At 37.0% G+C, this 15,024-nt stretch overlaps 1 protein-coding gene across 4 annotated transcripts in view; it reads left to right on the top strand.

Moving 5' to 3' along the window:
• The window catches only part of ARHGEF10 (Rho guanine nucleotide exchange factor 10), a 233,388-nt gene that overhangs the window by 110,221 nt on the left and 108,143 nt on the right, over positions 1–15,024 (top strand). For all 4 annotated transcript variants that reach the window (XM_069065400.1, XM_069065398.1, XM_069065399.1 and 1 more), the window contains 4 exons: positions 2,176–2,292; positions 5,068–5,160; positions 10,543–10,713; positions 14,290–14,435. In XM_069065400.1, the coding sequence (XP_068921501.1) occupies positions 2,176–2,292; positions 5,068–5,160; positions 10,543–10,713; positions 14,290–14,435 (527 nt within the window). The remainder of the gene's footprint in view (positions 1–2,175; positions 2,293–5,067; positions 5,161–10,542; positions 10,714–14,289; positions 14,436–15,024) is intronic.

The raw sequence follows: 15,024 nt of genomic DNA on the forward strand, positions 1-15,024 counted from the left end.
TTTCTGTCTCTCTCCCCATGGAAACTATTCCAGACTTATTTCCTCCTCAAGGCCTCCATACTTTCTCTTCTTTCCTCTTTCTATTAACTTGCCTCTTTAAAGAAAATAATCAGAACATTCAACATGTGCTGTCTCTTCTTTTTTCTTTATTGCAAAGTTCCATTGATATCATCTTCTATTCTCTCCTTCTTTACCCTAGTCTGACAAAAAGGTTGACCTTCTTGTGAAGGCCAATCCCTCTGCATGTGCACTTGTACCCATTCTATCCTTTCTTCGGCAGATTGCATGCCTCAATCATCTCTTCCCTCTCTCTTTCACATTGTTAACCTTTCCTTATCACCTTGTACCTTTTCTGTTTCCTCTAACCATGATCAAGTTGTCCCCATCCTTTAAAAAGTCTTCATTAGACCCTACAAATCCTTTAGGCTAACATCCTGTATCTCTCCTTTTCTGAGCCAAACTCTTTGAAAAAGTTGTCTATACTCAATACCTGTACTTCCTCAACTTATTTCTCAACCCTTTTTAATCTGGCTATCTACATCATCAATCAACTGAAACCAGTCTTTCCAGAGTTATTAATGGTCTCTTAATTGCCAAATCTATTGGGCTTTTCTCAGTCCTAATTCTTTTTGATTTATCCACTGCATTTGACGCTGTTGACCACCCTTTCTTCCCAGATACTCTCTTCTCTTTGTGTATGTGTGTGTGTGATTTTTGTTCTCCTGATTTGCCTCTTACTTATATGACTGCTTCTCAGTTCCCTTTGCTGGTTCATCATCTTCATCAGTTGTGTTAACTATAGCTGATTCATCAAGGTTCTGTCCTGGGCTTTCTAATTGTCTTCTTATAAATTCACTCTTGATAATCTCATTTTTTATGGGCCTAACTATAATCTCTAAATTAATGGCTCCTAGATGCCAGTTATCTCCCCCAAGCTTTAGTCTCAGATCACCAACTACCTATTGAACATATCCTTATTTCTGTTGAGGGCTCCATAATCCTTCTAGTGTCTTAGTACATAATATTGTCATTATTCTGGACTCCTCACTTTCCCTCACCATACATATCTAATAATTTGCTGTTTCCACCTTCACAGCATCTCCTGCATCTAATTCTACTCATACAGCTACTACTTTAGTTTAAGTCTTCCTCACCTCATGTCTGGATTACAGATTCCTAATTGGTATTCCTGCCTCAGGTCTCTTACCACCCCAGTCACTTCTATATGATGCTGAAAAATTAATTTTTTAAAATTATATTTTTAATGCTTTTTAATTCTCATTTCATTTTTATATCAATGTTATTTCCAATAACTCCTCCTTTTCCCTGTAGAGCTCATTATTCTAGCAAATAAGTACAATCAAGCAAAAGAGAGTAATATTTAGTTCATGCCTGAAAATGAATGTCTTATTCCACACCTAGAATTCTCTGTGCTGAGAGACAGGAGTATGTATGCTTCACCACCAAACCTCAGTGGTATTCATGGGTTACTTCATTGCTTAGAGCAGGGGTGGGAAACCTGTGGCCTTGAGGCCACATGTGACCTTCACATGCATGGTGAAGTTTGGATTCAATCAAAGACCACACTTGAGGACCTAGAGGCTACAGGTTCCCCACCCCTGGATTAGTTTTTCATTGTTAGTTTCCTTTATATTTTTGTAGATCATGTATAAATTGCTATCCTTGGTCTACTTACTTCATTTTGTATCAGTTCATATGTTTCCTCAAGATTCTCTGAATTTTTCATATGCATTATTTTATGTGATAGTATGATCTTGTCACTATAATTTGTTCAGCTATTTCCAGTTGATGGAGTGCACACCTTCCTTCTGATTTTTTTTGTTCTAGTGCCAAGTAAAACTTTAGATGTTTTGAGTGAGTCCTTTTCTTTTATCTTTGATCTTCTTGTAATCCATACCTAATATTAGTATCATTGAGTCAAAGGCTATGTATAGTTTAATAACCTTTTAGTATAATTCCAAATCCAGCCAGTTTTAGGACAACTAATGAGAAGTTCATTATAACAAATAGGAGCTCTGAAGGTTTTTTCTGACATTATAGAAATTTAAAGGATACTCATGAAATATAGACTTTTCATGCTAAGCTAAAATTTATAGACTTTTCCCTTTGTATATTTATATATTCCTGAATATTATTAATTTACTCATGTTTCAGTTTTCCAAATCCATGGTGCTGGATGCTTACAGTGAATATGTGAATAATTTTAGTACAGCTGTGGGAATTCTCAAGAAAACATGTGCTACCAAACCAGCTTTTCTGGATTTTTTGAAGGTAAGTATTTTCTTCATGTTATATTGGTTTCATATTTCATTTAAACACTCTCCAGTTAAAGTGGAAATGGCTAAAGGTATCCATATCTAAGACAGATACCAGAATTCTATGTATATGATCACTACTTCCAACCTTTGTATATAGAATATTATTTGCCATAAATGTATAGATACTAGCAATGAACTAGAGATTTTTAACCGATCCTAGAATTTGAAATATTTTAGTAAAGCGTTTTAAGATTATTGAAAATCAGCATTGTTGGAATATAATTTTGAAGTTTATTTACTGTGGCCCTAAGCAAACCTCTTAGTTCCCTAGGTAATTCTCTCAGACTATAAATTGTCACAAAATTGCCCATCTGCATTGGCATAAGAAATTTGCTCACAGGGAGTTCCCCAATGAAATCTAGAATCAGAAAAGCAACATTAAAAACCAACCTTGTGTTATGGTCATACATCTAGGTGGTATAGTGGGTAGAGCACTGTACCTAAATTCAAATGTGACCTCAGACATGTAATAATTGTGTGACCCTAGGCAAGTCAAGTGTGTGACCCTAGGCAAGTCACTTAAACTCTGTCTACCTCAATTTCCTCATCTACAAAATGGGGATGATAAGAGCACCTACCTTCCAGAGTTGTTGCAAGGATGAAGCAACATATGTGTAAGATGCTTTGCAAACCTTAAAGTACTATATAAATGTTAACTATTATAATAATATAAAAGTAAAAAATTGAATTAGATATGTTGAGGTGACATTTAAAAAGAAAGGTTTCTTTCTCTTGCTCTTCTGAAACATCATGATAGGAATAACAAAGAGCATGTTCTATTTGGTCAGAGCAGCCTCTTTTGGGGTCAGGTCTAAAAACAAAGGACTAAAAAGCCAAACCCCCTGAGTATACTGAGCCACTACCAGGGGAGGTATTTGTTTTTATTTTTCCTTTGATGTTTAGTGGAGATAACTGACGGCCCTACTTTGTGCTATCTGTCTTTGAAGTCATAAAGAATGTTTTACTGACTTCTTTCCCCCTGCCTCTTATAAAGGCCTGATGAATATTGACACATGCTACTTAATCAGCTGGCAGTGCTTTTCTCCTAGGCCTAAGATGCATATCAGGTAGTACAATAAAAATAGGATATGAAATCTTGCTGCATGTTTGGATCGAATTAAATTTCCTCTTCATATATTATGTCAGCCATCTATAGAAGCTTGACATCAACCTCAATTGCACTGGGATTGGGAAAGTAGTGAATAGAATGCTGCACTTTGTTAGAAAGTCTTGGGTTCATATGCCATCTAAGACTAGTTGTATGACACAGAGATTTCCAAAAGATTTCCATTTCCTGTGTGGCACATAGAATTTCCAAAAGAAATCCTATAAAAATGAGACCTCATACTCCCGTCTCTAGAGCACTCTTCCATCTCCATCAAGGCCATATACTAAGTGCTCCCAATTCTAATTTATGGTTACTTGAACAATACACTCCACCTCTCCACTTCCCCATTCTCTTCCTCACACTGCCTGCCCTCACCACTCTGTTCTTTGTTTCCACCTTGTCTGCCTCTTTGTGCCTTTTCACTTTTCACCACTTGTCTCTGCCTTTATGGGCTTTTTGCCCCACCCATACATGCCCTCAGTGTTTCATTAAAGTGTGGTCACTGCCTCATTTCCCTCTCCCAATTGTGCTCTTTTCCAGCGAGTACCCAGAGAATGAAGTATACTGCCCTTATTTCCTAATTCCGTAAGTGAATTATAAGTCCAACAGTTTAGGAAATGGCAAAGCTTGCATCTGAACCCAGCTCTTCTGTTTCTAGTTCTAGCATTTTTTTCTAGGTCTTCCCAAAAAGCATAAAAAAAACCTTGTTTAGGCCAAAACACGTTTTCCCCCCATTACCAGCAATATAGTATAGGGGGAAACATTGTGTTTAGAATCAAGAGACCTTGGATTTGAATCCTAGCTCTTCTGCTTAACTACTCATGTGAGCATGGAAATGAGGGTATTGAGCTACATTTCTGAAAGTCGCTTCTATTTGAAAGCTCCGATCCTCTTAAAGGGGTGATTTGCCAAGTCCTTTTAAAGTATTTGTTGAGTGTAATTTAATAACGTTCAGATAACAGTAAAAATAACTCATTTCTAGAACTTCAAGGTTTACACAGTACTCCTTCACAATATCGCTGTGAGGTAGCTAGAATCAGAATTACTTGTTTCATTTTACAGATGAACTCTGAAAAGTTAGAGGGCTTGCCCAGTGGAGTCACACAACTAGTAAGTGGGAGGGCTGGAACTCAAATCTAGTTCTTCTCAGGACCATATCTCAGTGATTATGTGACTTTTAGAGTTCGTTACACCCCACCTTTATATATTTGGATTTAGTGGGACATCAAAGCTTAAGATGAATTTATGGCCACTGCAGAGATCCTAGGAAGCCCCCTATTATATAAAGGCAGGTTAGAGAATTGTTATGGTTTGTTAAGCATGAGGCAAGGCAAATTATGAAGCCGATGAGTTATGACCCTTTGACTGCTGTGAAAAACTCTCCCATAACTCGAAAAAAATGTTTTTTTAACATAAATGTTGGTGAAAAATTTCTATTAGGTAGAACTTGTTACTTATTAAGAAACTAACAGCCAAGTCCATGAACATCAATGAATTCCTTCCTCAATCATTTAGTTTCTATCCTCTGTAGACAGCCTTAGGGATTAGAAAATTGCTTCCTCAAATCAAATGTGAAGCAGTTTTAGAATGGAAATAAACAGTCTAACCTTCTTCTTACAGCAGTGCCAAGAATCAAGTCCTGATCGAATTACCCTCTATGGTTTGATGATGAAGCCAATACAACGCTTTCCACAGTTTATTCTCCTCCTCCAGGTAAATGGCATGATAGGATATTCTCCTCCTCCAGGTAAATGGCATGATTATTTAGTCCAATTATTCCATTTTCCCATAACATCTGTTAAATATCTTTTAATCTTTTCAAAATAAGATCTTGTCTCTAATCCCTGTGGGTAAGGAAGGCTGATGTTCCTATTAAATTGTTGATAATATTGAATACCAGGCTACAAAGACTGGAATTTTTTGAATAGATGATAGGGATCCTTTGAGGTCTCCATTAACACTAGTGTCTTTTTTCTGGGATTTTCCCCCAATTAAACTGTATATGTTTTATTTGTACAGAGTTATTTGCAGGCTCTCTTCCTTTTTAAATTTTAAGCTTCTTGAGTGCAGGTGTTCTTTGTATCTCTGGAGCTTAGCAGAGTACCTAGCACATAGTTGACACTTAAGTGCTTGTTAACTGGAGATGATTGGAGGTGTATCTAAGGAAGATTAATTTGGCAATGGTATTGCATGAGTAGGAGGAGAACAGAAGAGAACAAGGTCCTAAAAACCCAAAAAGAAAAGAGAGTGGTCATCAGTGTCAAATGAAGCAGAAAAATCAAGAGAGTGAAGTGTCATGGAAACTGAAGGAGGAACTGATCAAAAGTGTCAAATGCTGTCATCAGGTCAAAGAGGATGAGGACTGAGGAAAAATCATTAGATTGGTTAAAGAGTATGTTACTGCACTTTCACAAGAGCAGTTTTCCATTGTGAGTGGGAGGGACTGATTCCAGTTTGAAAGATGGGAAATAAGAAGGGTGAGGAAGTGAGTTTGGTGAATACAGACAACTCTGGCAAAATTTTGGTGAGGGAAAGAGGAGAGATGGGGAGATTGGAGAGAGAAACATAGATCAACAGAGACAGACAGAAACAGACATAGGATAGGCATCAATGAGGTCGCAGATTTTAGAGAATTTTTTTAAACACTAGATAAGGGAAAATCTAAGCATCTGTTGTAGATAGAAGAGAAGGAATAAGGAGAGATTGGAGGTATAAGAAGGAGAGGAAATATGTGATATTTAAACTGAGAACTTTTGTTGATAAAATTATCTACAAATTGATGAGAAATTTTAAGCATTTCATTGGCAAAACATTTCTTTACACTTAGGGTATTGTATGCTTTGCTATCTGTAGAAGAAGGGTGGCAGAGGGTCTGTAATGTATGAGTTTGTAGGACATAAGTACCTCTGAAACACCTCAAAATGTCTTAAGACAGAACTGAAAGGAGATAATTTATCTTTTTAAAACAAATGGGCATGCTTATTGAACATTATCCCTGATGGTTTTCCACTCTGGTGGTTTAGATTTATGCTATGTCCTAATTTCTCTTTTGTTATTACTCTTCAGATTCAATCAGCTGCTCATTTTAATTAAACCAAATGGATATCGGGTAGGTTTTCTGCTTATTAAAATTGATTAGACATTAGTTGACTCAGCCTTAGGCCTGAACTGGTATTTGGGAAACACTGCCAAGAAGTCTCTCTCTTTTTTAAAGTTTTTACTGATGGCTTTTGTTTTTTACATCTCCATAGTTTTCTCTAGTATTCTTCCTCATTCCTTTCCCACAGAGCCATCCCATACAACAAATAGCTTTTTTTTTTGAAGAAGAGAAAAAAAATCATTACAACAGACCAATATATTGAAAAAGTCCAAAAGCATGCGATGTACACCTGTGGACTTCCCACTTCCATGAAGGAGTAGGTTGGGAATGTCCTCATATCTCTTCATTTGAATCATGCGCAATTTAATAATTTTGTTACATTCACTTTTAATTTTTGGTGTGTGGTTGTTCTTTCCATTTACATTGTTGCTGTCAGTATTTTCTATTGTTTTCTTGGGTCTGCTAATTTCAATCTATATCAGTTCATATAGGCTTTTCCATGCTTCTATGGATTCATCACTTCTTATAGTACAGTAATATTACATTTTTATACCACAATTTAACTATTCCCCAGTCTATGAACATCTATTTTTCATCCAATCCTTTGCTATCACAAAAAGTGATGTTATGAATATTATGATATATGTTTTGACTTTCTTCTTACCAATGATTCCCATTAGGGTCTAAGACCAGCAACAGAGTCTCTGGGTCAAAGGATATGGACATTTTAGTTATTTAACTTGAATAGCTCCAAATTGCTTTTAGAAGGTCTGTACCAGTTCATAGATCCATCAACAGTGTATTAGCATGCTTATCTTTCCACAACCAATCCAATGTTGACTATTGCTATTTTTTGTCATCTTTACCAATTTGCAAGGTTTGAAGTAAAACCTCAGAGTTGTTTTGATTTGCATTTCTCTTATTATTAGTGATTTGAAGCATTCTTTCATGTGGTTGTTAACACTTTGCAATGCTTTTGAGAATTATTTGTTAATTTCCATTGACCATCTATCTATTGGAGAATGACTATTAGACATATATTTGCACATATAAATATATATGTGTATATACATATTTATAAATTGTATGTCTTGGATACCAAACCCTTATCAAAGAAATCTGATACACCAAGAAGTTTCCTTTGATGAATATTTTTAACTGTTCCAGGATCATAGAGTTAGAACAGGAAAAGACTTCAAGAACCATCTAGTTTATTTCCGTTATTTTTCAGATGGACCAGGGTTCTTTTTTACTGAGTCACTATGACCAGCCTATTGTTTTGAGGTAATACTTTTTCATCTCAGTTTATGTGAAAATTTTATTTATTTAAGAACTCAGGACAAACTGCTTATCAAAGGAAGGTATCAACATGAGGTAAAATGGAACTAAAGCTCTTTTTCACTCCTGTAATGATGGACTATATCCATATCTATCTATCTGTCTTTCTGTCTATCTCTCGATGTCTATTGCTACTCCTTGCCTCCCCCCTCCTTCCCAGCTCCCTTAAAGAGCCAAGTAGCTATATAACTAAAAAAGTGGTGGATTGCAAGTCTAAGAGAGATCTGCATTCAGATTCTGCCTCCGATACTACCTATATGAACCTGGCAAGTCACTTCACATTTCTGGGTCTCACTTTCCTAAAATGTTTTGTAAATCTCAAAGCAGGGGTTCTTAAACTTTTCTTTGTCACAGACTCCTTTGTCTGATGATACTTATGGAGCCCTTCTCAGAATAACATTTGTTGCCTACATTCATAATTGAAGAAAAATTGAGTGAAAAACTGAAGATGTATTTTTTTCCCACCTAAGGTTTTAGGAAACCCCTTCCCCCTGAAATTTATCTGAAAGGGGGAACTGCCTATGGGTTCCAGGTTAAGAAACTGAGCTTGTAGCTTTTCATCACAATGGATAGAGTGCTGGGTCTCGAATCAGGAGGATCTGAGGTCAAATCCAGCCTTAGACACTCACTATCTTTGTGACCCTGGACAAGTAACTTAACCTCTATTTGCCTCAGTTTCTTCATCTGTAAAATGGGGATAATAGTATCACCTTCCTCTAAAAGTTGTTGTGAGGATCAAATGAGATATTTGTAAAGTGCTTAGTACAATGTCTGGCACATAATAAATACTATATAAATATTAGCTATTATTATTATTAAAATCTAAATATGTATTATTTTATAATGGCAAAACTCCCAAATCTGACTTATTCAAGTTGTATGTATTTCTTGAGGGGTTGAATGGTGTGTTAGACAATACCAAACAAAAGCAAAAACTGAGAAAAACTGCTAAATCCTGCTAGACATTCAATATGTGTTTGATAAAGTAATTGCCTGGACAGTTGAATTAGTCTCTTATTTGATCTCCTTTTTTCTCCTCTGCAATCTGTCCTCCACAGATTTCAAATTGATATTTCTCAAGTTCAGGTCTGACCATGACACTCCCCTCCTGAAGGACCTTCATTGCCTCTAGAATAAAATACAAGCTCCTCTATTTGACACTTAAGGTCATTTGCAATCTGGCTCCAGCCTATATCTTAATATAGATTATCCCCCTTCGTATATGCTGTGGTCCAGACAAACTAGGCAACTTACTATTGTCCATATTCTATATTTCATCTTCTGCCTCCATTGTCAGCTTTCCCACCCCCCATACCTCTGTACTGCCTCACTCACAGTGCCTAAAATGATCTTTTTTTCTCATCTTTCTCTTTTGGCACCTGTCTCCCTTCAAGGCTCAGATCTAGAGTCACCTTATTTTCAAGGACTTTTCTGATCCCTCCAGTTGTTAAATGAACACCCTACCTCCTGAAATCACTTCTTTCTATACACTATATTTACCTTTGACTATGTTTTATCCCTTCAATAAAAGTTTTGTAAACTTTCTATCTTTCTTTTTGTGAAGATGTATATTATTTCTCTTTTGTATTTGCATTTCCTCCTCCTAATACAGTGCCTAGCACTGTGAATTACAGAAACTTGATATTTATGTATTGATTTTTAGAGATTACTTTAGATGGGGTTGGGAATAAATTTGTCATGTTCAGCTGACATTGACGGAACCATAGTGGTCAGAGTGAGGCTTCATTTCAGAGAAGAGCAGAGATCAGGTCAGAAAGTTATAGTTTCACTGAATATATCCTTGTCTGTGTCTCTTGCCTGTCATAAATTGATATTAAGCATGATAGATATACAGCATAATCCTACATATACTAAATGGTATATTTTTAAAAATCAGTCATTTGAAATAAAACACAGTTGTCTCATGGAGGAGTGTGCAAAGTGTAAAAGTGTTTGTGAGTCATCACACAAAGGCTGTAGCTCTATTCATGAATCTCCAGATATACCACCCAGGTACAGGAATAGGACAGCATTGTGTTTGCTGGCAGAGGGAAGGCCACTAATTTTAACATGGTCTTAGTAGAGGAAAAGTAAGTGCTACGGTTTTATAAACAAGGTGAGCAAGACTTCAGAAAGGAGCTTGTTTCAAAGATTGCATAATGCCATATAGTATTCTTACTTCTTATTCCTTACTTAAAGTCCATTTCTGGGTTTGTATTTTCAGCCTTTCCAATTTGGTAAGACCTGCCAGGCCTTTTGCTCCTCCTCTGGTGTAGCCTTTGAGAGCCCAGGCTCACTTCTGTCCCACAATGAGCCTTCAGGGCATGGCTTTAGGCAGAGAATCAGTATTCATTTTATTATAAAAGACTAGCTATTTTTTTTTCTATTAATGATGCCATTGCATGAGCCATTCTTTCTTTTCCAAAAAGACTGCTTGCATGTTCAGCCAAATAGTGATTCACTGGAGGCAAGTCTTGTTCCCAAGGTGCTTGATTTATTTTTCACTAGAAGCAATTAATGTCATTTCCTTCTTTCCCAGGAGTCGTGAATAACGCAGTTGTGGGGGATGAAAAGTTTCTGGAGGATAGCAGTCTATTTCTTTGTCAGGAGCCATCATACCTTTCCCTCTTAGCTTTATCATTTTTTTCCCCCAAAAGGACATGTTGAAGAATACCACAAAAGGACACCCTGACAGGCTGCCCCTGCAGATGGCGCTTACAGAGCTTGAAACATTAGCAGAGAAGCTCAATGAAAGGAAAAGAGATGCAGATCAGCGATGTGAAATCAAGCAGATAGCAAAAGCCATAAATGAAAGATATCTGAACAAGGTTGAGCAATTTTTTTTAACCTATATCCTAAGACTCCCACTTTCTCTTTAAGTACCAATGTACTGTAACTTTCTTAGAAAATTTTCACTAATATTTTAAAAATCACCATATTCTTTTCTATTTCAAAATACAGTCTGAGATAACAGCCCAAAGAACTTGCTATGTTTTTTAACTGAGCTTTGTCATATTTACCAGATTCCCAAGAGTGATATACTTTAGTTTTTTGGTAGCAGTCCCTAGATTTAGGGGCTTTTATCTTTTAAAGAAAAAAAAATTACTTTCAAATAATCTAATTTTCTTGAGTGTTTGGCTAACTTCCTGTAGGACCTACCTGGTCAGTGGACACCTGCCAATTTGCATAGTTTCTTTGTTTTGAATTATTGAAAATTATAAGGAATTTTTTAAAAAGAGGCATTTTATCTTTATTCTCATTGTATGAATTCTTTTTTACCCTATAGTTCTTTGTACTGTCCTAAACTGCCTCCCCTCCCCCCCAACAAACTTTACATTATGTCATGCCACACTGAGATCCTTCTGCTCTTTACTGATCACCTTTATTCTCTAATTTTCTATTGATTTTATCATGGTATTTGTCAGTATCTACATACTATATAAAGAAAAAAAAATAGGGGTGGCCAAGTAGCACAGTGAGTAAGAGCACCAGCCCCAGAGTCAGGATGACCTGGGATCGAATCCAGGCTCAGACACTTAGTACCCACCCAGAAACACCTGGCTGTGTAACCTTGAGCAAGTTACTTAACCCCAATTGCTTAGCAGCAGCCAGGTGGCACAGTGAGTAAGAGTACCTGCCCCAGAGTCAGGATGACCTGGGATCGAATCCGGGCTCAGATACTTAGCACCACACCCAGAAAAATAACTGGCTGTGTAACCTTGGGCAAGTTACTTAACCCCAATTGTTTTTTTTTTTTTAAGAAAAAAATAATAGCATTCTTGAAATTGTTTTCACACACTTATCCTTTAATACTTGCACGTAAATGGCAAATGCCAGAGAACTTTTTTCATTTGCAACACTGGGCTAAGTAGCTGGTAGATTAATACCTAATGGCATAGTACCGTGTTTCCCCGATAATAAGACACTGTCTTATTAATTTTTTTTGGAAAGAAAAACGCCAGAGGGCTTATTTTCAGGGGAGGGCTTATGTTGTCCTGCCTCAGCTCTCCTCCATGGCACTGCTCTCAATGGCGCCAGCAAGCAAATCACTGGGGAAGAACAGGATGACACGCTCACTGCTGCAGCTCTGATTGGATGCAGCTCGGAGCACGGCGTGCGTTTCACGGGGGGGGGGGAGACACGGTGCATACAGAGGGTACCGTAATGTAGCGTGTAGCGCAGGGGATCACCTTCACTACAGTAGCAATCTCAATAGGGCCTATTTTCGGAGGAGGGCTTATTTTAGAGGAATCTTACACAGTAAGGGGAGGGCTTATTTTCGGGATAGGTTTTATTATTGGGGAAACACAGTATAACCACTGCTTTTCTTTGTGATGGTCTTGTTATTTCCATGGCCATGTCTAGACAGTGATAGAATGAAAATGTGGAACCAGAGGACCTAGGTTCAAATCTTTGTGTCATCTGACATAAATCATATCACCTCCCTGGTCTTCATTATTCCGCACTATAAGATGAGAATGAGAGTAGATGATATCTCAGGTCTCTTCACGCTCCAAATCTTATGGTCTGCTTATTTTTAAATAGGATTAGAGCACTTTACTTTAGTGCTTTTGACTAGAGAACATAGGATCATAGATTTAGAACTGGAAAGGACCTTAGAAGTCATCTAGACCTCTAGACCTTTGGCCCCCCCCCTTTTTTTTTTTGCTTCTTGGAGGGCGGAGGCAGGGCAATTGGGATTAAATGACTTGCCCAAGGTCACATGGCTAGTAGGTGTTAAATGTCTGAGGCCAGATTTGAACTCAGGTCTTCCTGATTCCAGGGCCAGTACTTTATTCACTGTGCCACCTAGCTACTCCTCCTTCCCTTTTTTAAAAAAAAGATGAAGAAACTGAGGCCCAAAGAGGTAAAGTCTCACTCACTTATCACAGAGGTAGCAAGTGGCACACCTGGGATATATAGAATTATAGAATTTTGGAATTTAAGAATTCCTTAGAGAATTTTTAGTCCAACCTAATCATTTTCCAGATAAGGAGATTGAGTCTGGAAAAAAAATAGGTCTTGCTCAATTCTTAAAAGCACAGGAATTAGAGCTGGAAAGGAGTTTAGAGATCACTTAAATGATCTCTTTATAAATGACAAATCTGAGGTTCAAGGAGTTTATGACTTGCCTCTGGTCATACAGAAAATCAGTATGTCTGTTCCTTTAGATGTCTTGAACTGCCTTTGTGAGTGTGGGAAGCTCCTAGTCCACCAGAAATCCAAACAAACTTCTGTTTGCTAATATTTCTTAAGACTTTCCTCTCCCAAATCCAAAAAGTAAAATAGCCTTAAACTTCAGAGCCTTCTTCAAATTATCAGCTCATATTTAACACTCAGCCATTTTACCACACAAACCTCTAACGATTTTAGTTACTGGAAGAATTGTTGCTGAATAATCAACTACTTATATAGCCTCAAATTTTAAATAGACTCTGGAAGCCAATTTGGTTGTGCTAAATTAAATTGCTTATCTAGTGTTTTTCCATTTTGTTAATTATTAGAACTGGGGAAGCAATGGTAAAAGTGGTTGTAAGAAAATGTTTTACACTGATGTGTTTACCATTAGACAAATAGAGGAAGGGCTACTTTATATCAAAGTAGTTTGTGAATGAGGCAATATGTATAGTATAATGGAAAACTGGTTTTGGAGTCAGGCCATCTAGGCTCAGATCCTCATTCTGACACTTAGCTAGAACTTTTGTGATAGAAAAGTCACTTAACCTCCCTAGGCCTCAGTTTCCTCATCTGTAAAATTGTAGCCTCTAAAGTCTCTTCTAGCTCTCAGTCTATGTTCCTATGAATCTATGGATTGTGTTTACACTTTAAATTTTAATGTAAGAGATCAAGTAGGAAAGCCCTTTTACTCTGTAGATGTCATAGATGATTCCTACGTGATTTCACTGACTTACAAACATCCTTCAGTATAGACAAATTGCACAAATCCTACACAATGATTTAAGAATTTTGAAAGCGATACATTTCATAAAGTAAGAGGACTTAGAAATTTGTAATGGATGGAGTATTTGTTTGATGAATTAGTTTAAATAGAAGTGTTATGCTACATGGTAGGTAAAAATGAATGAACTCAAATTTATGTAAATTTGGAAATTTGCTTTTAAAGGAAAGTTTCTATATGCCTGGCTATGAAAATGCCTATTTTGATAATGAACAACTTCTTTTAATACCGTCACTTGCCCAATTTTCAAATATATACATAGGGCCTAAATTTGTGAGTAACTAGGAGAATGTGGCTTTAAATCTTTTTAGAAGGTTATACAGCAAAGCAACAATCTGAACAAATACAATCTGCCATGGTGTTTGTATGTGTTTTTGCCATTAAATGGTTAATTGTAACGAATTGTTATTATTATTATTATATTTTGAATATTCTGAAATTTTAGCTCCTCAGCAGTGGCAATAGATACCTCATTCGTTCGGATGACATGGTGGAAACTGTTTACAATGACAAAGGAGAGATTGTCAAAACCAAAGAACGTCGACTCTTCATGTTGAATGATGTCTTAATGTGTGCTACTGTTAGTGCTCGGTAAGTATGAGTTTGAGTGATCACATTGGCTGTTTGAAATTATTCTGTCATACCCTTTTTTGCATAATTAGGATAGGAACTGGATTTCAGTGATAAAAGGCAGAGGAAACTTCCTTTACCAATTTAGGTCAGCACATTCTCTGCAACCTGCCTAGAGCATTGAGAGGTTAAGTTACTTGCTCGAGGTTACACAGCCAGTTTGTAGCAGAAGTAAGATGTGAACCCAGGTCATATTGACTCTCAGGCCAGCCTCCTAATCCACTGAGTCATGGTCTTCTTTTTTCTTAACTGTACAATTTTAATAATTCCCTCACTTATTTATTTTTATTTTTTGCTTTTTGGAGGGAAGTTGGGGCAAAGTGACTTGCCCAAGGTCACACTGCTAGTTTCTGTGTTTAGTGTCTGAGGCCGGATTTGAACTCAGGTCCTCCTGACTCCAGGACCGATGCTCTATTCACTGCACCACCTAGCCGCCCTGTATTCCCACACTTTAGATATAGAATGTTAGATTTGGAAGGGGATACTTAGAGGTCTCCCAATCCAACCTTTTCATTTTACAAATGAGGAAACTCAGGCTTAGAGAGAGGAA

Source organism: Petaurus breviceps, unplaced genomic scaffold, assembly GCF_028583685.1.
Source record: "Petaurus breviceps papuanus isolate PSGF00001 unplaced genomic scaffold, PetGlider_PUasm1.0 90686, whole genome shotgun sequence".
In the NCBI taxonomy this organism is placed as follows: domain Eukaryota; kingdom Metazoa; phylum Chordata; class Mammalia; order Diprotodontia; family Petauridae; genus Petaurus; species Petaurus breviceps.